Genomic DNA, 24,381 nt, shown 5'->3' on the forward strand with positions numbered 1-24,381 from the left:
ACAAAGTGAAAGAATTTAAGCATTTTTTTTCTGCAAATTTATTAAAAATCAAAACTTCACAGCTGACAATGCATATCAGAGCAAAAACCATGAGGTCAAACGAACTACCTGCAGAGCTCAGAGACAGGATTGTTGCAAGGCACAGATCTGGGGAAGCTCGCAAAAAAATCCTCTTGCACTGGACAAAGTTCCAGAAGGATAAACGTCACTGCAGCCCTCCACAAATCTGGGGTAATGGCAGAGTGGCTAGATTGAAGCCAGATACTCCATGTGAATGCCAACTGTGCTTTCATGTGTTTTCTACTGAGGAGAGGCTTCATCTAGCCATCTTGCCATAAACCCAAATCAATGGAGGGCTTCAGTGATGATTGTCCTTCTGGAACTTTGTCCTTTCTCCACAGAGGATATTCAGAGCTCAGTCAGAGTGAAGATCGGGTTCTTGGAAGAGTCCTGGTTGTGTCAAACTACTTCCACATGGAAGCCACTGGGCTCTCGGGAATCTTCAGTGCAGCAGAACTTTTCTAAGCCTTTTCCAGATTCATGCCTTGCAACAGTCCTGCCTCTGTGGGGTACTGTCAGGAGGACGATGAGAGACACAAGAACCAAAAACTCAGATGAGCTGAAAGCTATCAGAGCAACCTTGGCTTCCATAACACCTCAGCTGTGCCACAGGCTGATCGCCTCACACTGCATTAATGCAGTAATTCATGCAGAAGGAGCCCAAGTACTGAGTACATATAAATGAACATACTTTTCAGAAAGCCAACATTCTTTCTATAAAAAAAAAATATTGGTTTCATGCAATATTCTAATTTTTTGAGACACAGAATTTTTGGGATTTTATTAGCTGTAGGCCTTTATCATCAAAATAAAAATAAATTTCTTAACTCTGTGCGTAATGAATCTGTATAATATAATTTTAAGTTTCACTTTTTGAATCGAACTACTGAAATAAATCAACTTTCCATGATATTCTAATTTATTGAGATTCATCTGTATTTCACAGTTAATTTCTGGTACACGTGGAAGTCAAATCTACCACAAACAAACAAGAAAGTCTTATTTCCTCAAGTTATGAATTATTAATGTGGGTTTAAAAGTACAGACTGCATTTTGGGGATTGTTTTACATGGTTTAAGTTTAAAAAGTGCAACTCCTTTGAGGCTCTTATCACTTAACAGTTAGGATGCATTATCATGTGTGGAGACCATAGACCTCAAAGTGGCTGGCCCTTGTCCAAATCACACCTGTAGCTCCTTTCCCATGTTATTTTTTAATGCATGTGAGAGTGTTTAGTGCTGTCCCTCTGTGAGATCATCAAGTCTCTGTGGACCTAATGGCAAATTATATAGCAGTATATCTGCAGACCTTTCTCTGGGACTTACCCAGAGTTCAGTGCCAACTTGGGTACATGAAAGCTATGATAACACCCCTCTGCTAAATGTGAACAAACATGGGGAATCCTGAAGCGGCATTCAATTAAGTTGATGAGTTAACACAAGGTTACAGTGAAAGTTGCAAGTTTATTACCTCTATGATTTTTATGGGATATTAAAATTGTGTTTGTGTTTTGAGTCTAATATTCCCAAAGTATTGCAATTAAAAAGAACTTTTGATTAAATACTAAAAACATAAACCCTAAAATTAAAAAACACACTTGTACAGCCATAAGATTGGCTTTTGTTGTTTCCAGACAATGTTGGATGCCATGTGTACTGTCATTTATTTTTTATACCAATCTCAAGCACTCATGCACCCAAGAACTGCACATCTGCCTCCAAAGAGTCTGTGAGGGCTCAGTGCTAAGGCTTTAGGGTGGAGACTGGGATTGGAATGATCTTCTATCCTATCTAATGAAGGCTAAAAGCCCATAGATAAATCTTAAAGTGCAGCTAATTGAAAAGGTTGATCTTTGTGCCATCAACTGTGATGTTTAACATAAATATGTCACCCTCCTTCTTCTACTTTGATTACTTTCTAAAGTACCAACTCTACAGACCAAAAGACATCCGAGCTAACACTCAGGGGTTCAAAGTGTGCTGACAGGTGACAGTAATTAGGCCCAATTAAGCAAAGCTGCTCTAATTTGTGCTCATTGAAACATTCATTTCACTCCTCACACACTCTTTTCTGGCCTGCTCTTACTCCTGATGAAGCTGCTGTACATTTTAGAAAAAGCTCAATTGTAGTTATCAGCGTGTTTTCAACAACCAAGCAATAATCTTTAAAAAATGAAGGCTCCTCTCCAATCAGCACGCAGGATTCGATCACAAACCAAGAAGAGGACTCGAGTTCACTCTGCTCTGATCTACAGGGCCCATAAAGAGGTTAGAACTAAAACATAATGATTTTAGTTTACATGAATTTAAAAGCTTTTCTCAGTGGACTGTGTGGGTGGCATTACTTGAGATAAAGACCATGACCGAGTCCTCTCACCTTCGTCTCTCCTGCAGGTCACTCCCGCTGGCATGAGGACTCCAGACCTCCTCATCAGTCGGCTCAGTTTTCCCAGACCGGTTCTGCTCAGAATGGTGAGCTCGGAGGCCTCAAGACTGTCAAAAACCAACAGAGTGAAAGTCATTACTGTGAGGGAGATCAACACCGCTGTCGTACATGTGCAGCAGAAGATTCAAACCAGAGCTGCTGCATGAAGACAGGAATTTTATTCTATTAACTTTAGCACTATTAAAGAGTCTTTTAAATTTTAAACTATTGCCTTGTTTTCTAAACTGAAAGCTTTTCTTAGTGATGCCAAGACAGTGAGTAGGATCAATTTCTACTTTGCAGTTAGTTCCTATTGAAGGAAGATTTTTAAAAACAAAATATATTCAGCAAAGACGAATTGTGAAACTAAAATTTCCTGACCAAGACCCTCAAGATGAATCTTGTTCTCCCACTGTTTCTAGGGATATCTTGCAACCAAAATTGTAATTGGTCATTTTTGTTTAACAAGTTTTGCCTAAAGTTGGACAGAATACTTTGTTTTTAATGTAGTATTTTGGTCCTAAGGCACCTTAAACAACTGCAAAAAAGCGATTAAATAAAAGACTGTGAGGGCCAGACATCAATTCTGACAGACAACACCAAAATACTCAGTGATGGTTAGCCATTTTCCTTTCAGGGGTGGGACTAGTTAGAATAAAGTAAGTGAGCCGTGCTGCAACAGGCAGCTAGATGCTTTGTGATTTATTGAAGCAGATTTCCTTTAGTTAGTACTTTAATGGGGACTTTGGACAAAGGTTGTCTTGTTGAGATAAACCCCTTTATTTCTATAGCACAGTTAAAAAAAACTGAAGTTGAGCCAAAAGTGCAGCAGAACGTGTAAGACACACAGATGAAACTGCAATGAATATGGCTAAGACTTAAATCAAATGTGATAAAGGGAAACTAAAAATCAATGGATTTAAAAATAAAAGGTGTGATAAAAATACATTTGTGGTGCACAGTGTTGGTATCAGCAGCTCTAAGCTTAAAAAGTGAATCATTAATATTGACATTTATGAAAATTTCTGCAGATTTTTACAGCTGATATGCCTCTACCCTATAGCCTCTGTATATGAGTGCCTGCTCTACCCACCGAGCTACACCGTGGTGTTATTTCTTAAAGGTTAACACTGTGATATATCATCATAGTCAGGCCCTATAACTGTGGGGGGAAACTGGGTCAGTAGACCCAGGCCTTTGGTCTGGAGATTCCAGAATTGGGCCCCCTGACCATTATTTAATCTGTTTCTTGAGGTCTGCTTGTCCCAACTCTTGTCAGCTGTTGTGACAGGATGCACAATATTATCGGCATTATATCAGAATGGGCAGATGTTTGATTAAAAATTGAAGCTGCAAATATTGGCTATATGGGCAAATAAATTAGTGGAGTTTGGACCTCCGTATAATCATAAATAATCCATAATCATAATTCCTTACACTTTAAAGTATGCTTTAAAGGGGACATATTATGCAAAAACCACATTTTCAGGCTTTTCTAACACAAATATGTGCCCCTGGCCTGTCCACAATCCCCTCAAGTACCCGAAAAATCCATTCCCTTTCCCTCTATCTTTCTCCACCTTTGAGAAAATGTGTGCTGAAACAAGCCATTCACTGATAGTTCAGTGGGTTACTCTGATGACCACAGTCTGGGAGATCAATGGTCCAAATCCCACTTAGGTTCTAAACTTTGGATTAAAGTGTCTGTAACATCAGGAGTGCTGCATTCATTTCCTGAGAGGGGTGTGGTCAGGGGTGGAGTCAGACAGCTAATTACCATTTAAAGCCACAGACACAGAAACGGCTTGTTCTGAGAAGGGCTGAAACAGAGGGGGTTTTAGACATGCAAAAATCCAACACTGGAGTGTTCTTTCAGCAACAAACTTCACAGGCATGTTTTGGGGACCTCTGATAATAAAATAAACTTGTCTTAAAAGGGTAAAATATGTCCCCTTTAATGACAGAAATCTGTGGATTGTTTATCCGAAACGTTTAATTGTGTCTTTGAAGTACTTAAGTTTTAGATTCAAACTACAATTAAATATTTATGTTAGTATTGGCAAAAATTAACTTGAAGGTTAAATATGTGTATACTGGATATCGGCTAAAATCCGGTATCCTAAATGTGACCACAGTTTTAGAGAAAGGGATATATGCAATTTATGCCAGTGCGTGCGCATGCGCAATTTATGCTACTCTGCTAGCTGTTATTGCTTGCCTTTTGGACTTAAGATTTACGTAGTTCAAGAGAAGTCATTAACTTTGAATTTCAGCGTTTGTTTGTGTATTTAACAAGAGCATTGGTCAGGATGAACCTCTGTCATACACCGTCAGACTGACCACAAGGGACAAAAATTGGAAAATGAAGCACTCATAAAAAAATGAAGAACTGATAAAAATTAGCATGGGAGAAAGCGACAAGGTGAAGGTAAGTTGACCTTATTTTCATTATCTGAGGCCAAAAATAGTCCGCATCGACTTCTCAGGCTGGTTTTTAAAAGCTACTGCCAGTAACTTCAACAGGCTCTTGATAAACGCTACCTTAGCTCTGGCATTAGCCCTGACATCTCAGCGGTATTTTAATGCTCCACAACAGTCAGTTGAGTCCCTTCCCTCCTCATGTGTGTTTTGTCTCCACCTGTAGTGACTGTCTACCTCCGCCTACTCTCTGCCTCCTCTCCGCCTCCTCCTGCAGCGTCCACAGCTCATCTGGAAACACTGCACCTCTTCACCTTTTTACCTTTAAACCATATCCTTACAGGCATTTGGCGAGATTTGGGTCAACATTTTGCATCTTTTTTTTTTTCTGAGTGAGCCTTTTTCCCGGAGCATCACATGGACTGTGTTTTTCATTCATGATTTCCGGATCGCGCGGATGTATGCTTCAGGTAGGAACTATTAAACACAAACACAGTGTTGATTCTCTGAACGAGACACTAAAGCAAGGGGTTTAAAATACCATAAATGAATTAAATTAATACGCAAATACCAGTATTTTTAATTTTTATTTGATTTGGTCGGTGTTTGGGATCAAAGCAATATTTGTCTGGGTGCATTGGAGCGTGATTGGCAGCCATTTATGAGCTTAATTTTATTTATACGTAGGGCTTCGCTGTGTTGCATATTTTGGACATTGCTGACGATATTTAGGGTCTAGAAAAAAAAACAAAAACAAAATAAAAGCTGCATTGAGATCTTTTTTCCACTCTTATAACTCAGTTGACAGGTTCTGACTTTGTATTTTAAGAGCATGCACATTTAAGAACCACGGTTAAAAGGATTGTTAATAATAAAAGCCAGTTTGAAGAATGTGCTCATTGACTAAAAGATAACCCATTTTAATGTTTTTGTCTTAATGTGGACTTGCAATTTACTCTATTTTATTTCATAAAATTCTAATTTCACAAATGGGTAATTTATTCATGTCATTTTTTTCCACATGTTGACATTGTGAAGCTGGCTGTTAGATAAAGTGCCTGTAAGATTTTTGGCTTCAGTCCATGTGGATTTGACTTAATTCTGACTTTGTTCTGATTGGTTTATTTTAAGGAAAAAATAATAAAAAAAAATCAGAATATATACACACATTATGGGCGCAAGTATTTGGCTGCCTGACCATTATATCAGCTAGAGCAGCCTCTACTCTTCATGAAGCCTTTCTACAAGATTTTGAAGTGTTTCAGTGGGAATTTGTGCCACTTAATTCTGTAGGGCAGTTATGAGATCAGGCTTTGATGCTGGACAAGAAGGCCTGGCTCCCAGTCTCTGTTCCAGTTCGTTCCAAAGGTTCTTGATGGGGTTGAGGTCAGGGCTCTGTACGGGACAGTCAAGTTCTTCTACACCATACTCTAACTATGTCTTTGTAGTCCCACAGTGCAGACCGGCAGGTAACATTTCTCAACAACCATCAACCTAACTCAGTCCTGGCCGTCTGACTGCCAAACATTTCCCCGACAGAACACGTTCCCATATCCCCACAGTCCTGTGTCGGTGTGCTTTTCACCACTCCATCCATCGCTGTGCACTGGACTTGTGGTTATGAGAGAGGAATGAAGCTGCTCAGTCATGGCAACCCACTCTATGAAGCTCCAGTCACACAGTTTTTGTGCTTACATTAATGCCAGTAGACGTTCAGAACTTTTCAGCTATGGAATCAGCTGAGTGTGGGTGACTAATATAAACTGATAGCCTTAGCAGTGTGTGTGATTGTACACGGTCTTCAGCTTTTTGACTGAGTTGCTGTTGTTCCTAAACCCTTCCACTTTCTAATAATATCTCTTACAGTTTAATGTGGAATATTCCGCAGGGATGAAACTTCACAAACCGTCTTGTTGCAAAGGCATCCGTCACAGTACCACGCTGGAAGTCACTGAGCTCTTCAGAATTGCCCATTTTTATCACACATGCTTGAAAATGGAGACTGCATGGCTAGGTGCTTGATTTTATATACCAGTGGTAATGCGGGGCTGGTTGACACCTGAATTCAATAATTATCAGGTGTGGCCAACTACTTTTGTCCATATAGTGTATCTTGTATCTCTATGATTTTTGGTCCATATTGTTGAGCTTTAGCTCAGTTAAGACCTACTACCAGGAGAAAACTGATAGTACAACAGGTGGCAGAGCAAAAGATAAAATGTCCCTGTGATAAACCGTACTGCATTGATTTAAAAGAGAATGAATTGTTTTTAGAAATTCAGAGCCCTCTAACATCTGATAAACTAAAGACTTAAACCAGCTCCCATGTCTCTATGTCTGATGCTTTATGATGTATTTTTTTTTTTCTTTCAGAACTCATTGCAGCATTTTCATGCCACCTGCCAGATGTGATTGCCAGCTGCAGATATCCAGGGACATACTTCCTAATGTGACCCGAAGACCTACTTATTGGCCGTCATGGGATGTGGCACCTCTGTGGCCATAGAAGCTCAAGAGAAAAGAGTGGAGAAAGGTAAAGATGTGGGTTAAAAGACAGACGAGTGCTGTTATCATCACGTCAGCTAGAACATGTACCCGTTGCCCCTGAGGAAAGGTGTGCTGAGGAAAGGTGTGTGATGAACAACTGATATTAAAGAAGAGCTGACATGTCAGGACAGGATGAGGGGTAGAAATAAATGATAAGTGTTTGGTACTAATTGGAGCAAGCACAGATTAACTTAAATTGGGCCTTTGGGATGAATGATATAAGGGAAGAGCATGTTCATTGTTGTGTGTTCTTAAAGTCACACTTAAAGCTGTAGTCATATCATTCTGATATCCAATTTAATTTTTTTTTAACCTTAATTTTTTGAATAGAACAAAGGCATTTTTTATATCATATACATCAGTATGAAACTGATGTTTGTTCTTTTTGGTAAAATACATTTTCCTTATACTTTTGACAAACAAAAAAATCAAATCTCATGACAGTCATATACACACATAGGCAATATGTCCACTCACACATACAGATGTTTAGAAGATTATGCGGGTGTTTTTTTTTTCTTTGGGGGGGGGGTCTGCTAACTTGTCTTTATTGATTTTATTCAATTACAAGTCTTGGATACTCAGCTGTTGTTCTTTTTCTTGTTTTACAGATGAAACAGTTAAAACTCCTAACCCAGCTCTGAGTAAGACCCCTTTTTGTCTCTTATTGCCCTTTTGTGCCAAAGGTAATGCATGTATAAATCTGTATACGCCTGTTTGTTTGAATTTTATTTATTTCCTTGATGGTTGATCATTTGAAAAAGATTCAGCAAAATTGCCTTCAGTCTTTGAATCAAAAAGCTCCTGATTTAAATATTTTTAGCACTTGGCAATAAAGTTGGCAGATTAACTGATTTGACAATGAAACAGTACCCTGCTGTGATAGAAAAAAAATCTGGTTCTTTTCATACGCTGAATGTATTTGACTTTAGACTTTCAAAGGTCTCCTATATAAATAAACATTAGATACATTTTTTGTCACAGCTATGAAGGCGGCTGTTTTGATCCAGCGCTGGTATCGGCGTTACATGGCCCGCCTGGAGATGAGACGACGCTACACCTGGAATATTTTTCAGTCCATTGAATACGCCGGTGAACAGGACCAGCTACAGGTGACTCTTTGCAAGAGACAGCCTAATCATTTTCAAGAAAAACATAAGTCTAAAACATGTCTTTTTTTCTTCAGCTCTCAAGCTTCTTTAGCTTCATGCTGGATAACTTCACTCAGCTTAATGGAAACGGTCCAGGTGAGAAGACTAATCTACAGTACACAGATCAGCCAATATAGACATAGACATAGATGTGTTACATGGAGTTGAATGTGTGAGGATATTCTTATTTTATATATATTATAGCTTTTAAAATTGTTTTTTTGCTGACATAGACATATTCATCTGACTTACAACTCCTATAAAAAGTTTTCACTCGCTTGGATATTTTACCCACCTATTGATATTATATATCAATCATCGTGAGTATACTTTGACCTTTTTTTGACAAAAAGCCTCTTTAATGTCAAAGTAAAAATAGATTTCTGCAAAGTAATTTCAATTTAATGCAAATATGTAAAATACTTAAAATATGTAATATAAAATGAATGCGTAAATATTCATCCTCTTCAAGTCAGTATTTAGTAGAAGCAACCTTTAGCTGCAATCACAGCACTGACTGTGTGGATAGATCTCAGTCAGGCTAGCACATCTGGACACTGCAGTTTTACTGTTCTTCTTTGGAGAACTGCTTCAGCTCTGTCAGGAGCACAGGAATCGGACAGAATCAGAATTTGGACCCTTTTCAGATCTAGCTATAAATTCTCCATTTGATTGAGGTCTGGGCTTAGAACATTCACCTTTTCTGTTTTGCTTTCCCTGTTTGCTTCAGGTCATTGTCTTGCTGGAAAATAAATCTTGTAAGCCATAGTTCTCTTGCAGTCTGAATTCATTATACGCTCTATCTTTACAAGCCTTCCAGGGCTGGCTGCCGCATTCCCACAGCCTGATGCTGCCACCACCATGCTTCACAGTGGGGATGGTTTGTTGAGTTTCCTTCCATAGTGGCTTTCTATTTTCCACTCTCCCATAAAGCTTTGACTGCCGAAGAACCTGGGCTACAGTTGTTGTATGCAGAGTCTCTCCCATCCCAGCTGCTGAAGCTTGTAACTTCTTCAGAGTAGTCATAGGTGTCTTGGTGGCCTCTCTCACTTGTCTCCTTCTTGCACGGTCACTCAGTTTGTGAGGATGGCTTGATCTAGGCAGATTTACACATGTTATATTCCTCCCATTTGTTGATGTTGGAGGGAAGTTCAGTGCCTTGGAATTTTTGTATCAGTCCCCTGACTAACAATTTTCAATAACCTTTTCTCTGAGTGTCTTGGAGTGTTCTTTTGTCTTCATGGTGTAATGGTAGCCAAGAATACTGATTACCATCTGTGTCTGAAAGGTCCAGTTACTGGCACTTTAGGGATCCAAATTGAAGTAAAAAAAAAAAGAAAAATATTTTCAGGTTCAACAAAAACTGTAAAATACATTTGAACTAATTGTAAGTAGTAATAATTGCTAGCTGGTGTTTTTTGTTGTGCATGAATATGGTCTAACAGATGATTATTTTTGAAATGTGTATTATTCTGTTCAACAAATTACCACTATTTTTGTAATCATGCCTGTTATTTTGGTCCGGATTAGACAACCCATTGCATTTACCCTGTTGCTTAGCAACTGGTGTGAATGGGGTAGCCAGTGTGTTTGTACATGTGTCCCTGAAACAGCTGTGGCTTAAGTATGAATTGACCCACTCATCCAGCTGACAAGCATAATGCTCCATTGGCGAGCTGATCCTCAAGTCAGACCTAATTTCTAAACATCCTCTCCATCGGTTTTACAGAATTTCAACTGAAGTGATGCAAAGATGCCACGCTCTGCTGTCTCTACTCATCAGGTTATATTCAGCATGTGCATGTGTTTAAGTTTGGGCTTTTGTGTTAATAGAGGACACTTAAAACATAAAATAGCTAGGAAATAGAGAGATAGGCCTGTGGGTAGAGGTCTGTTGTGCCTTGTTTGTTTGCATAAATTAGAGAGCATCAGTTTCTCATTAGCATATTGGAGAGGTCTTTTAATACAACAGTGAGGTCACAAACAGAGGGGGATGTGTTTCTGTGTTTAGCTGTTTACCAAACAAGGGAACTACAAATAGATGAGTTCAGTTTGTTTGGTAGATTATTTCCTCTTTTCAGCCATAAAAAAATATTTCGCCTCATCTAGCTGCTGTGAGGAGTTTTTAGCTGGTAATAAAGTGCTGAGATTGATACTGATCACTGCTCATTAACACAAATATCTAATTAGCCAATCACATGGCAGCCTGTATGATTTGTAGCCTCAGTTTCCTGTTCTTTGTTGACAGGAGTGACACCTGCTTTAAGGTTCAACATGTTGTGTTGTGTTGTTCAGTGCTGTGGTTGCAGCTAAAGATGACTCTTATAAATACAGACTTGTAGGAGATGAATATTTTCACAGACACTTATTTTACATTGCATATTTTTGTGTAATTGACATTACTTTGCATGAACCTGATACCAATTTGACATCAAAGAGTTTCCTTTGTAATTTTTTTTGTCAAAAAGCCAAATTACATTGACCATTATTGATTGATGTGCCCAGTTGGACTTTGAACACTTTGTGGCACTTACTGATTTTATTTCCTCCTGTCTAGATCTTTGCTTGTGTTGTACTTACTCTCAGGTGTACGTCACTGTGAACACAAGCATCTGCTAAATGATATTTAAACATTGTAGCTTATCCAAAGAAAGCCTGAATATGTTGAACTTGATTCATAATTAAACCCCATGGATGGCTTTGGGACTGTATTGGAAAATATAAAGTCCTCAGTGTTTAGTGTCAGATCAAACAACATTGAGGCTTGAAAAGACAAGATTGTTGGGCTTCTTTCCACTCTAATTCATTGTTTTAATGTTTTAAATCCTAAGCCAAGTGTGTTTACAGCTCCTTCCATTGACCCTCTAATTGTTTGCTACAACATGGATTCTCTCACTGTGTGAAAAGGGTAACAGGAGTTTAAAAGTAGATTGAAGCCACTTCAGTAAGGTACATCAGGTTGTAGATGTTTTGACTGATGACTTTCTGCTCTGTGACCTAGGATTTGATTGATCTGTTTGTAATTGCTCTGTTTTTCTGTTTGTGTTTTTGTGAAATGTGCTACTTTCTGTTTCAGCTGCCTCTTGTGAATGAGCTTCTTAAGCTCAATGAGGTTTTCCTGGTTTAATAAATATTAAATAACTGTCTTCCAGATCTGATCTCACAGCTGCTTGACCCAGTAGTCGACCCCTGGTTGGACAGAGAGACGTGCTTTAACACGATCCCTGTTCCAGATTCATACACCGGGCCACGACTGTCGTTTCCTCTCTCTGTCTCTGATACAAACGCTCTCCTAAACGGTTTTAAGGAGCAGCAGGTACCGGTATTTTTTCTGTTTTTTACTTCCATTTGACTCCTCATTTGAAGTGCTTTTATTGATCATCACTCTTTTTCATACAGACTCTTCATGCCAGATATGTTCTTCAGCTGCTGTACGAGACCAAAAAGCTTCTCAAGCAGATGCCAAATATCATCCACTTATCTACATCCTACACCAATGAGATCACCATATGTGGTGAGAGACCAAAAACCATCTTCAAGTTTTTAATTTTTCAGCACAAAATAAGATCAGACTTTTCTGCTTTATGTACACCTGCAAGTCCCACTCTACATCAGGTCATTGAATAAATGAATGACCTACATGCTAGTTCACTGATTGCTGATGTCTATAAATGAGTTTTAAATACACTTTACTGTATCTTAATGGCATCAGTCCAAAAAGGAGGTCATGTTTATTCACACTGATGAAGCACTTGACTCCTCTTTTACAGCTGCCTCCTCCAGCAGATCTGCATCTCATTAAACTCAAGAATACTTGTGATTAAAGCGTGAAACATTATCTTTTTTTGCATGAAGCGGTGCAATTCACTGTTCTGTTTCCATGACCACTTCACTCTTTCAAACTGAATAAACTTAGCGAAAAAGTTAGTCAATTATTGTGCTTTCTGTTTCGGTACAGGAGATCTGCATGGGAGACTAGATGACTTACTTCTGATATTTTATAAGGTAATACTTCTCTTTATGACTTTCTTAAGCATTTACACATGCTGAAATATGTTTCTTCTTCTAAGTGTGTGATAGTTATTTGATGGCATGGTATTTTTCAGAATGGCCTTCCCTCTGCAGAGACACCATACGTGTTCAACGGAGATTTTGTGGACCGTGGGAAAAAGTCTATAGAAGTGGTCATGCTCCTATTTGCCTACCTTCTTCTTTACCCCGACTACATGCACCTGAACCGAGGGAACCATGAAGACCACATCATGAACCTCAGGTAAGCAGGAGAAGAGCAGGCTTGCAGAGAAACAGTCATCTATCAAGGTTTTGCACATAAATGAGGGAAAAAAGTGCTTTTGATGTTTTTTATGTTGCTACAGATATGGATTTACAAAAGAAGTCATGCAGAAGTACAAGGTAAATTCAACATCAGTGTCATTATGTACAATTTGCAAAGTCATCCTCAGACACGATGGTGATATCAGACTTACCGTTTGTATATATTTTCTGTGCCACTGTGCAGACTCATGGCCGTGAGATCCTCCAGCTGTTTCAGGATGTTTTCAGCCTTCTACCAATCGCGACAGTCATCGATGGAAAGATCCTCATCGTTCATGGAGGGATTTCAGACAAGACCAACCTGGACTTCCTCAGCTCAATAGAGAGACACAAGGTCTGTGAAAATGAGCAGCTAACCTCCCTCTCATTCTCCATTTTTACTTTTTTAACTGCAGCAATCAACTTTGGGCACTAGAGGTCAGAAAACATTCTTTAAAACATTGAGAGAAGGACAGCCACCACAATCTGATATATTTCTCATGCTTAACATGTCAGTAAATAGAAGTCAAAGTCTCCAGCAGACATGAATTAACTATCAAAATTTCTTTGATTTGAAATTTTCTTACACATTGTACCTCTTTAACACTCTCTTTGTTTTTATGCTTAAGGCTGGCACACACTGAAACATTTTTAAAATCTTCACTGATTTTGAAAATGTGAGAGACCCTTCTCATTATGAAAAATAGCAGATTTAACTGTTTTGATCTCATAGTGTGTGATGTGAGGAAATGACCAGCACAGCACACACCAAGACATTCTTTTCACTAACAATCAGAGTCTAATTTGATTTTGGTCCAGCCCCCTCCCCTTTGTTAATTTGATTGTGGTCTGTTTTACAGAACAGGTTTTATAAAAAAGTCATGTCAATGCTAAAGATCAGGAGGTTGGTCTGCAAGTTTTTCATTTTATTTAGATTTTACTTTTTGTTTAAATTTTAGTTTAGTTTTAATTTGCTTGTAATTCTCGTCTGTTAGTGAAGTTTAGTTTTATTATGCAAAATAAATAATCAGGTTTGGGGTTTTTTCAGCAAAATCAGGGTTGAGACCCCAAAGGGAGAGAAAAGTTGGGATGTTTCGTGGCCTAGATGATTGTTCTTGTTTTAGGGGTGAAAAGGTAAAGAAAGTGTCATCTTGTATATTGACATTTTGTCATTGCAAATTTTAGATAATAATAAAAAGACTTTTGAAAGAAAGAAATATTATACATTAAAATAAAAAGATACAATCTAACAGGCTACTCTTCACATTTAAATTTATTTATTCAAATTGTGCTTTTGATTACAACTCAAGAACTGAAAATAAACTGTCTGATCAGACTATTTTAGACTAGTCAGGCTTGGGTGTACATGTCAGTCTGCTGCTGTCAAAGACTAAAACAAATGAGATTTGGACTCTAATTTTGTTTTTAAGTAATTTTGGTGATCACATAAGTTTTAGTTAGTCTCATTTTTTTGGGAAGCTGAGTTTTCAATTACTTTTAGTTAACTGTGATAACCTTGCTTCTGACGTCCATTTACCTTTGATTCGTGTTTTCTATCCTTGCCATGGTCATGTTTGTTGTGCTCTCTCAATCAGTCTGCTTCCTGTTTGGCTTTTGTTCCTTTAAAAAGAGAAACTTTGTTAGATTGGCTTAGATAAGATAGATATACTATATTGTCCCTAAAGGAGAACAGTAGACAAAGTTCAGCAAAGACTGATCTTTTGGAGGAAAATGAGCACTTTTCATGTTTCCTCTGAGATGATGACTCTCTTTTACAGAAGTTTTATTGAATCCATTGTAACCTTTTGTGTTGCCACATGGTTTGGAAACCTGAACTTGGCCAGTAAAAATTGTCTCCCTATAGTCTTGTTGAAACTACTGGAAAATTTGCAGTATGAGCTAAAATCTCAATATTTTTTTCTAAATTGTTTATCCCTAGTTTAACTTATTTCATATAGTACTTTTTATGATATGGAATGATTTCTTGCTGATTTTTGTTGAACAGCACAAAAGACCTAAAAATAACCGCATATTAAATCACACTTACAATATTGGGGGAAAAATCGGATTTAGATTATTTTCCCAAATCGCTCAGCCCTAGTCTTTAGGATGTTCTTTTTGTACTATTATTGCTCATTTTCTCATCTGCACATTACACTTTTGCATTACTTTGTTGTAATTTTTCATTTTCAGTATGAGCTCTGGACTGATTTTTTATTAGTGATTTTGTGTATTGTGTTAATCCTATAATGTCTGACTTTTAGGCTTCTAATTGGGTCTTATTTCACTGCTTATGCTGTCTTTATGTACCGTGTCGCTTGTGTCCTCCAGCCAAAGAGAATCTGAATCTTATCGCCAGACATGTAGCAAAAAAGCAGGTAAAGTAGGTAAAATGCAATGAAATATTTGTATCAGTCATTAATGAGCCCTTTGGTATTTTTTCACTTGTATAGATTTTATATGGTAAAATGCAAATAGGCTTGAACTTATATAGCACTTTCCTGGTCTGACGTTTTACACAGGTCACACTTAACTATTGACATCCAGTCTTACACTGATGGCAGAGGCTGCTATGTAATGTGTGTAGAAGTATTAACTAATCCCATCATATACAGTCACATGCCAATGACACTGCAGAGGAAGAAAATTGGGCCCAAGTGTCCCTCAAGGACACATCAGCATGTAACTGTAGAAGTTTGGGACTAAACGCTGAGTACAGATGCCAAACTAAATTACATCTGTGTTGTTTTTTTTTTTTGTTTTGTTTTTATGTTCACAGGTAAAATCTGCCCTGAGGTTCCCGAGACGCAGTTTGGTTCAGCTGGACATTGGGCAGTGCAGCAGACAGATGAAGAGAATGAGATCAACTGATGGCTCTCGTCCCAGCAGCGGCTGCAGCCACAGCAAGAACCAGCTATCACAAAACCAGAGGTAGGAGCAGCTCACGGACACTTTCAGATGTGTGTTTTTTTTAAGTCAGTGTCCACTAAAACTGCTTTTCTTTGCATTCCTGCAGGAAGAGGAGATGTGGTCTCAGCAGACAAGACAGCGCCATCTCCACTTCTTCCTCCTCCTCCTCATCTTCATCGTCCACCTCTTCTCTCTGCTCTCCTCGAACTCCATCCTGTCTCACGCCTCACCAGTGTCCATCCTCCCCCAGTTCACCGTACACCATCAGTGTCCTCCAGGTGCCTTTCCTGGACTCTTTGTCCTCTGTGGGACCTCCTTCCCCTCCACAGCATGAGCGCGAATGGAAACAGGTCAAAGGAGGGAATACAGGAGTAAAGTAACTGTCTGCCCATTTCCTGAGTCAAATTGAGCATATTCATTTGTCTAAATTCTCCCACAGATTGTGGATATATTATGGAGCGACCCTAAAACACAAGAAGGCTGCTGTCCAAACACATTCAGAGGAGGTGGCTGCTACTTCGGCCCCGACGTGACTCACCAGCTTCTGAACCAGCACGGGCTGCAGCTGCTCATCAGATCTCATGAGTGCAAACAGGAGGGATATGAGCTCTGTCATGGAGGAAAGGTAGACTTGATGCACTAGATTTATCTGAGTTGTACAGAAGTCTGGAGAATTATTGTAACTCTGTGTTTTTTAGGTAATTACAATTTTCTCAGCATCAAACTATTATGAGGATGGAAGCAACCGAGGTGCTTACATCAAAGTGGGCAGAGAGCTGGTTCCCCGCTTCTACCAGTACCAAGTTAGCCGCACAACACGTAAACTCACCCTGACACAGAGGTACAACTAATGCAAGCGAATGTGTCTTTTTTTTTTTTTTTAAAGATAGATATTTTTGGGCTTTTTATGGCTTTATTGATAGAGGAGGACAGTAGATAGAATCGAAAAAAGGGATGAGAGAGTGGGGGAGAGACATGCAGGAAATGGTGGACTTGAACCCGGGCCACCCATGTACACCTTAAACCACTAGTCATCTGCGGCCCGTTTGTGTCTTTTTGAGCGAGAGTGAGTAGGTATGATTGTTTAAAACTATTAACATTAACCCCACACTTAACCTGACACACTAAGTCCAAAGACATGCTCGTTATGTTGATAAGGGCCTCCACCTGGCTGATGGTGCCCATGTGGCTTACTGACCACATAGGAAACCTACCTCAGCCTGAATTTTTGGCCCTAACATACCTAAAAGTTCTGTACAGTAGTGTAGATGAGGGTTTATGTGATTGTTCTGTTAATAATTTTAAAATGAAATGTGGTTTTTTTTGTAGGGATTGCTGAGTGGTCAAAACTAAACCATTAAGGATGTAGCCATTCATTATTTTTCCTTTGGTTTGGCATTTTTTTGCTATTTTATGAATTTTTGAACAATGAATGACAGGTTAAATTCTTATTTTGCTTACTGCTTATATTGAAATAAAAAATACATTTCAGAAAGTTCAGACTTTGTAAACTAATTGTTTGTGCAGGGTTCGAGCTGCGGAGGGCTCAGCTCTCAGGGCTCTGAAGGAGAAACTGTTCAGCCATCGCTCTGAGCTGATGGCAGGCTTCCAGCAGTACGACCAGAATGACAAAGGCATGCCCCTCTCATTGCCTTACAGATCTTACTCTAACATTATTTACTCAGGCTGACATGTGACATTGTTAAATGTAAATGAATCTGTCTGTAGGTACTGTGTCGGTCAGTGAATGGACTCTGGTGTTGGAGACTGTGCTGAGACTTGATCTGCCCTGGAGGACTCTGCGACCACACTTAGCCCGTCTGACACCAGATGGCAGTGTGGAGTATCAGTCCTGCTTTGAGGACATGGGACCAGGGATCCCTCTGCCACAGGTCAGAGCAAAAAATCTTGTCTCAGTGACTGTCTTTATGTTACTATTTTGAGTTACCCAGCATTGTTCCTATCCTTTAGAACAATTAGGAAGTAGTTCATTCACTTTCTAAAGCTGCAATTGTTTTTAATCGATGTTTAATTCATAGCAAGTTAAAATGTTTTGTAATTGTCAAATGCATGTAATGATTTATTCACAATCAGTGATACCAGTGGAGGAGAACTGAGCTTTGTTATCCAAGAGCAACAATGGGATGCATTTCTTTAGTTTCAAGCAACAAATATCAGGAAATCCACTGACAATGAAATTGACTCTTAATTTACTCGGGTGTGCTGAGATTTGAGAAAAACAGAAGGGAGATTAAAATGCAGAAGTGTGTGCATGAATGAAGAGACTCAGTTTAGTCTGCAAAAGAACAACACAAAGAAAATGAAGTTTTATGCCTGCACATCTGGTGTCACCTATATAAATTTTTCAATCTTTTGTCCAATTTTCTCCAAGTTTCAAGTACAGACTTAGTCACATATGGTTTGTTTTAGCAACAAGAAACTACTCACATCTTGAGGATGGGCTCTTTAGACATTGTGTTATCTTTTCACTGCTGCAATTAAACAAAACAGTGGACGTCTTAGAGCAGGAAGGAAGTCTATTTGACTATCTTGTCTTCTTTTCTTCTTACAGGTCACCCCAAACTTGGCTGAAACTCTCTTCAGATACAGGACAGACATTGAAATAATATTCAACATTATAGACAAAGATCACTCAGGTCAAGAAAAAAAGGCTATGAATCTTACCTGATTCTTTGTTCCAGCAATATAAAATACATCCCTAAAATAATCAGTAAATATTTGTGTTCAGGTCTGATCTCCATTGAGGAGTTCCGTCACACCTGGCGTCTCTTCACCTCTCACCTTGGTGTAGACATTGATGACAGAGCCATTGATGACCTGGCCCGAAGTATCGACTTTAACAAGGATGGCAGTATAGACTTTACTGAGTTCCTGGAGGCCTTCAGAGTCGTGCACAAACTGGACAACAAGGATCAACATGTGAACGGAAGATGAACGAAGAAAAAGTATTTGTGAAGGAACAAATCTGAACACTTGAAGAACACAGTTTGTTTGATCAGCAGGGAAACTATCAGAGGAAAGAAAGTAGGACAGCAGTGATGACATTCAATATTTTAGTATTATTTATAGTTTTAAAAGGTTAAGCACTTGGCAGTGAAAGTTAGAGATTTTTTGAGCCTTTCTAACAGAATGAAAGAGGTCTGTGCTTTGGGATGCTTCGTTCATGCTCTTTAATTTCTCAGTGAAGTATCTCAACAAACAATAAATTAAACATATACTTTGTATTAGGTTTTCAAAGTCCCCAGAGGGTAAATCCTTTACATTGTTAAACACTTGATCTAGCACCATAGCAGGCAGTATGAAAAAAGACTTGGGGTACAGAAAAGCAAAGCATTTATGTCCCATGTTTCATCTACATCATCCATATCAGTGAATAAAAGTTTGACATCCTCTGATATTTTAATTAGCATGACCCACAGTTCTCAGGTTAAAAGGTTCTACGAGAAATAACTAGCCTAAATTTTGGTACAGACCTCAATTCATGAATCAGTAGCCTTTTGTACACAGTGCCATATCACACCCAACATTACCCCTGGCACTCAACACTAAAGAGCAGGACATGATTGATCTCTCTTTGTGATATTTTTACAGAAAACCATCTTTAACATGTAAATAAGCAAGCACCTGACAACATTGAGTCAATCCCAGGTCTCTTATGTTGCATCCATGTATCTCACACTTGCAGCTGAGTCGGGATGCAATTAAATGAAGTAAGGGAGTGAAAGAACAAGGAAATATGTTTTCAAGATGCATGTGACATCCTTAGTAGTGAGGAAAATGTATTTTTATCAGTCAAAACCCCAAAACAGATAAAGACTCATAACTTACGCCATCCCTTGACTTGTTATCCTTTTTAAGGGCATAAATTTGCACTGTGAAATTTCTAAAAATAAACCTTTAGCAAGTCTAACAAAGCATGGAAAATTGTGAAGTGGGCGCTACAGCTTCATGTTTTAGTTGCTGCTTTAGTTGGTGCAGGTTTCTGACTGCAGACTGTAGACTCAAGAGAAACGTAGTCTTCAACAGAACAGCAGGAAAACGCTGTACATACCACTACTGTAGTTTTATATTAATTATTGAATAAAATGTCATAATGGCCTCTTGGTGACTAATTGTTGTATTTTGTGCATTTTTTCCAGTGTTTCTTCGTGTGTGATCCAAAGCTGCTTCCTTGACTTCCTGCCAACTATAATTACTGAAGTGTGAGAGCAGTTAGACAGGCCCAGGCATCCTGTCAGCATGAGTAAATGAATGGTTTAGATTTTACTGATGGTGTAACATTTGCAGCACACACACACTTTACTCATGCATGAATTTTACAGCATTAAACAGCTGCAAAAGTAAAGGGAAAGAGACAACAATGAGGTGTGGATGGACTAATAATTTTCACAGTAGATTAAATGCAAAGTTTTTGGATGTTGCTCTCACTTGTGGCAAAATTTCTCGTGTCAAAGGACTTAGTATCACCTTTTTATGTTCAAACAGTTAAAATACTGGCTGTAAAGCACATAAAACCTCTCCAGTGCATCGTCCATCTGTCAGTGTTTTACAAACATGAACCATGTCAGCTCCCCTTCCTCCTCTCCTTCCCCTCTTTCTTCCTCCAAACAGACATCCCAGATGTCTTCCCTCCTCTTGATCTTCAACTTCTCTTAGACTTCCTGCTTTTGCTCTCAAAAATCCTTTCCTCAGCCCTCCCACCCCTCAACTTCAAACTTGATGTGAAGGATCTCAGCTAGGCAGCTTGTAGTCTCATCCTGGACACACATTCAGATGGAGGAACAGAAGAGACTCCTTCCTGCGCTAGTTGCTCTTCTCTACGTCTGCTCTCCAGGTACTTTGTCATGCTGGTTTTCTACCTCTGTTTTATTTTGAGAAGCAGCATTGACTGTGAATCTGTCTGCAGTGCACGGAGCTGAGGGATGCAGTGGTTTTAAACACCTGGAGAATGGACAGACGTTTTTCCGCTATGGCGGGCTGCTGGTGATCTTCTGCTGTCGTCCTGGATACAAACTCCATGGATACAAAACCAACAGCTGTTTGTCTGGACACTGGTCTCGGGAAACTCCAGTCTGTGTTGGTAAGGGAATTATCTTCTTCATATGTACTGGAAACTCTTTCATATTAAAATTTTCACAGGATTAAAGTACAGTATTTTTTCTCAACTTTTTAAGTTATTTTATTTTTTAACCTAGCTTGTATAATTAGGCTAAGAAGATACTTTTAATCATTTAATATTATCATGTCTCCTTTTTCAGGGTCTGGTTGTTCTGATCCAGGGTCACTCAGTCATGGGACAAGTGGTATTGATAAGGATGGGTCCTGGGCCATGTTCAGCTGTGATAATGGCTTTCGGCTTCATGGGCCTTCGATGTTGTATTGTAAGGGCCGCATCTGGAATGGCACAAAGCCTGAATGCAGAGGTGTGGATGGCACTATAATATGTACAGTCTTGTGCAGAACTTTTAGGCGTATTTGGGCCAAAAACTCAGGCTGAAGTAAGCTGTAGATGTGGCGATTAAGCTGTCTGAGGGCATCAATGTGCGGGAGAGAGGATTGACACAACTCCGCTCGCACTCTGGATGTCCTTACATATTTCTAGGGGCATGGGAAAATAATCTGTTGGAAAAAATAACAAAGTCCAAACTTTTAGGGTGGAGTAAGTGGTGAATTTCGCAAGTGAGGTCTGCCTAGGGTGCTGTCCAGGCGGGTAATAGGGTTGGCATGAGGCCCTGGTCATGCTGTGGAGGTCCCAAAGGCCCAAAAACTACCAGCAGTCTCAGGGCATATTACCAGGGGCGAAAAGACCCCAGCAAAAGTGATCCACATGCCTAAAACGTATGCACATGACTGTACCCTCTTTCTGTCTTTTTTCTTTTTGAGGCTCTTTTGCATGTTATGGCTACATTCATGATTGTACAGTATACTGAAGTTATTTAGTCTTGAAACACATGGGATTTAAAAGCTCATCAATGTTGCAAAATTTAGGGAGATCCTGGAGGACAACCTGACAGAGCTTGAGCAGTTTTCCAAAGAGGACTGGAGTAAGATTGCAGTGTGCAGATGTGCAAGCTTGACTGAGACCTATCTAAATAGACTCAGAGCTGTGATTGCAGCCAAAGGTGCTTCTCCTAAACACTGACTTGAAGGGGGGGAATATGCAGTCACTTATTTCACTTTACATAATAGTTTTTGATTTACATTACTTTGTAGTAATCTGTTTTCACTTTTACATTGAAGAGTTTTTTGGGCAAAAAAAATGCCAAATTAAACTGACCATGACTGATTTATAAAATCAGAAAAAGGCTAAAACATCCAAGGGGTTGAATACTTTTTATAGGCACTGTAAGTGATGCTGTGATGGATTACCACTTTACAGGGATGATCTTGGGCAGTAAAAAGTTGCAACCAAAGGCAGAGAAAACTGTGGTCTTTCATAAATAAGCAGCAAAACGTGACTGAAATACAGCAACAGAATGGAAGCTTCCAGTAAACACTGCAGTATGTAGCAGCCATAAACACAGTGACTCTGTCATGTCAGCATCTATGACAGGACATGTCTCATTACATTTATAAAAATCAAGAATTTCTCTGGCTTTGAAAACTGTTAGAAATATTTGAGGTAAAGTAAGTGCTCAACAAAAAAAAAAATATTTACAGCATAATAAGAATAATTTTTAGATTAAAATAAACATTTCAGGGCAAAAAAACTACACATTGCAACTTTAAAAGTCAAGCAAATGAAAAAAAAATGATATTGCATTGTCTAACTCTTTCATTTATGTTGGTTTAGAGATTTAGCATAACTGGGAAACAGTTTACTGCAACGATGACAGCAAATCATGTTTTAAATATCTGATTTTTTCTCCGTTTTCTCCTTACTAGAGACCGACATGATGAGCTCAGTTTCAGGTGTCAGTATGCAAAAGCCAAACATCCATCGCCAGATCCTCCAGGCTGCTACAGCTCTGAAGACCCAGCAACAATCCCGCTACCACACCACTGCTAACACTGTTTCCAGAGAAGCAAACCTCAAATTCAGCTTGCTGTCTCATACGCCATCACAATCATCCACCAACAAGAAGGTCAAAGTCACTAATACAGAAGTCCGCCTGCAGGAGCAAAGTCAGTTTTCTTTTGAATTCCAGGAGAGTCACCATGAAGGTGAGTTTCAAGAGACAAATAGCGTTAAAGGACCTGAAATTAAAGAGAATGTTTCAGAGGAAAAATCTTTACAGGAGGAAGAAGAAACATTGGATGAAGTGACACAGATATTTTCCTCTAAATCATATCTATCTACTACTGTCTCAGCTACCTTGTCATTAGAGTCAGGAACAAAGCAACTGACATCTCTTTCATCTTCAACAGTTCCTACACCAGCCATCACTACATCCGCATACACTGATTTAAAGAGAATCCTCCAAACTGTGACATTTGCACCAACTTCACAGCTTCAGTACACAAAATCTACTGTTTCTGTGCCTGGCAGAGATACATCATTAAAAAATGATGATAACAGCATCGTTACTTCCCTTGAGGTTATAAGAAACAACGACAAAGCAGCTGTAACTGATTTCCAATATCCGTATTTATCCCAGCTGGGATCTACTAAATATAAAAAGATGCCAACAGAGACTTCTACTACTTCTGCTTTTTTAAGTTCTCGCCCCCCTTCATCGCCTGCTTCCTCCACACTCTCCAGCTTGGGCACAGTTCCCTTCTTTCTTTCTACCCAAACTTCAACAACCCTTAGCTCTACCCTGTCCAACATGAAAACACATCCACCAAACGACTCCACAACTCCTGAGAGACGTTCTAACAGGACTGAATACAACAAACTTACACCATCTGTCACTACCAAACCATCTCTGCTAGCACCACTCAGACGACCCGTGTGCCCATACCCACCTGTACCGGCTCACGGGACCTTCTACTTTCTTAATGTGGAGAATCCAGGTCCCAAAGAGTACAGGCACTACATCCAGTATGCCTGCTACCCTGGTTTTACTCTGGCTCATGGAGACGTGCACAGCTTCTGTCAGCAGGGCAGGTGGAGCGGGATCACACCTGTTTGTCTGGGTAGGTGAGGCTGCTGTTCGTACTTTTGTAGTTCAACTTCAAAATGCTGCTGTTGTTCTCAGTGACAAGGAGAAGGGAGGTATGCTAGTGGGTAAATAAAGGAAAGGTTAATGGTACTAGTTTGATGTGCATCAGGATAACAGTGTTTAAAAAATTATTGTTGTTGTGGCAAGTTGACACTCTTTGCAAAAGTTATCTAATACAAAAATACTTAAAATAATAAATTATTTTATGGCTGCATTAAAAAGTTGGACAAAATTAACACTAACAACATATTAGTACAAATATGTACATCATTTTTTACTTCAGTATTCCAACAATTTGTGCATTATTGATTGTGATATGGATATAGAAGAAATGTGATTAAAAAAAATATTTGTTGATATATTTACAGTAGTTTTATGGTGTCATTGTTGGACCTACAGTAATACAGCAGTTTGACTTTTAGACATGAATA

At 39.0% G+C, this 24,381-nt stretch overlaps 1 protein-coding gene across 2 annotated transcripts; it reads left to right on the top strand.

Moving 5' to 3' along the window:
• The first annotated feature begins 4,717 nt into the window (after positions 1-4,717).
• ppef1 (protein phosphatase, EF-hand calcium binding domain 1) lies at positions 4,718-19,944 on the top strand. Of its 2 annotated transcripts, none has more exons than XM_041788717.1 (20): positions 4,718-4,912; positions 5,246-5,372; positions 7,276-7,435; positions 8,061-8,093; positions 8,434-8,561; positions 8,636-8,696; positions 11,753-11,916; positions 12,000-12,114; positions 12,559-12,605; positions 12,707-12,873; positions 12,977-13,013; positions 13,120-13,269; positions 15,694-15,845; positions 15,931-16,174; positions 16,264-16,449; positions 16,523-16,665; positions 17,352-17,458; positions 17,553-17,716; positions 18,397-18,481; positions 18,574-19,944. In XM_041788717.1, exons 3-20 carry the CDS (start codon positions 7,381-7,383, stop codon positions 18,777-18,779), a joined length of 2,244 nt encoding a protein of 747 aa, XP_041644651.1. In that variant the 5' UTR covers positions 4,718-4,912; positions 5,246-5,372; positions 7,276-7,380; the 3' UTR covers positions 18,780-19,944. The 2 variants fall into 2 exon arrangements, with proteins under 2 accessions (XP_041644651.1, XP_041644582.1); XM_041788648.1 differs by having other exon boundaries at positions 4,859-4,912; positions 5,129-5,372.
• The last annotated feature ends 4,437 nt before the right edge of the window (positions 19,945-24,381 follow it).

Source organism: Cheilinus undulatus, linkage group 1 (assembly GCF_018320785.1).
Source record: "Cheilinus undulatus linkage group 1, ASM1832078v1, whole genome shotgun sequence".
Classification (NCBI taxonomy): Eukaryota; Metazoa; Chordata; class Actinopteri; order Labriformes; family Labridae; genus Cheilinus; species Cheilinus undulatus.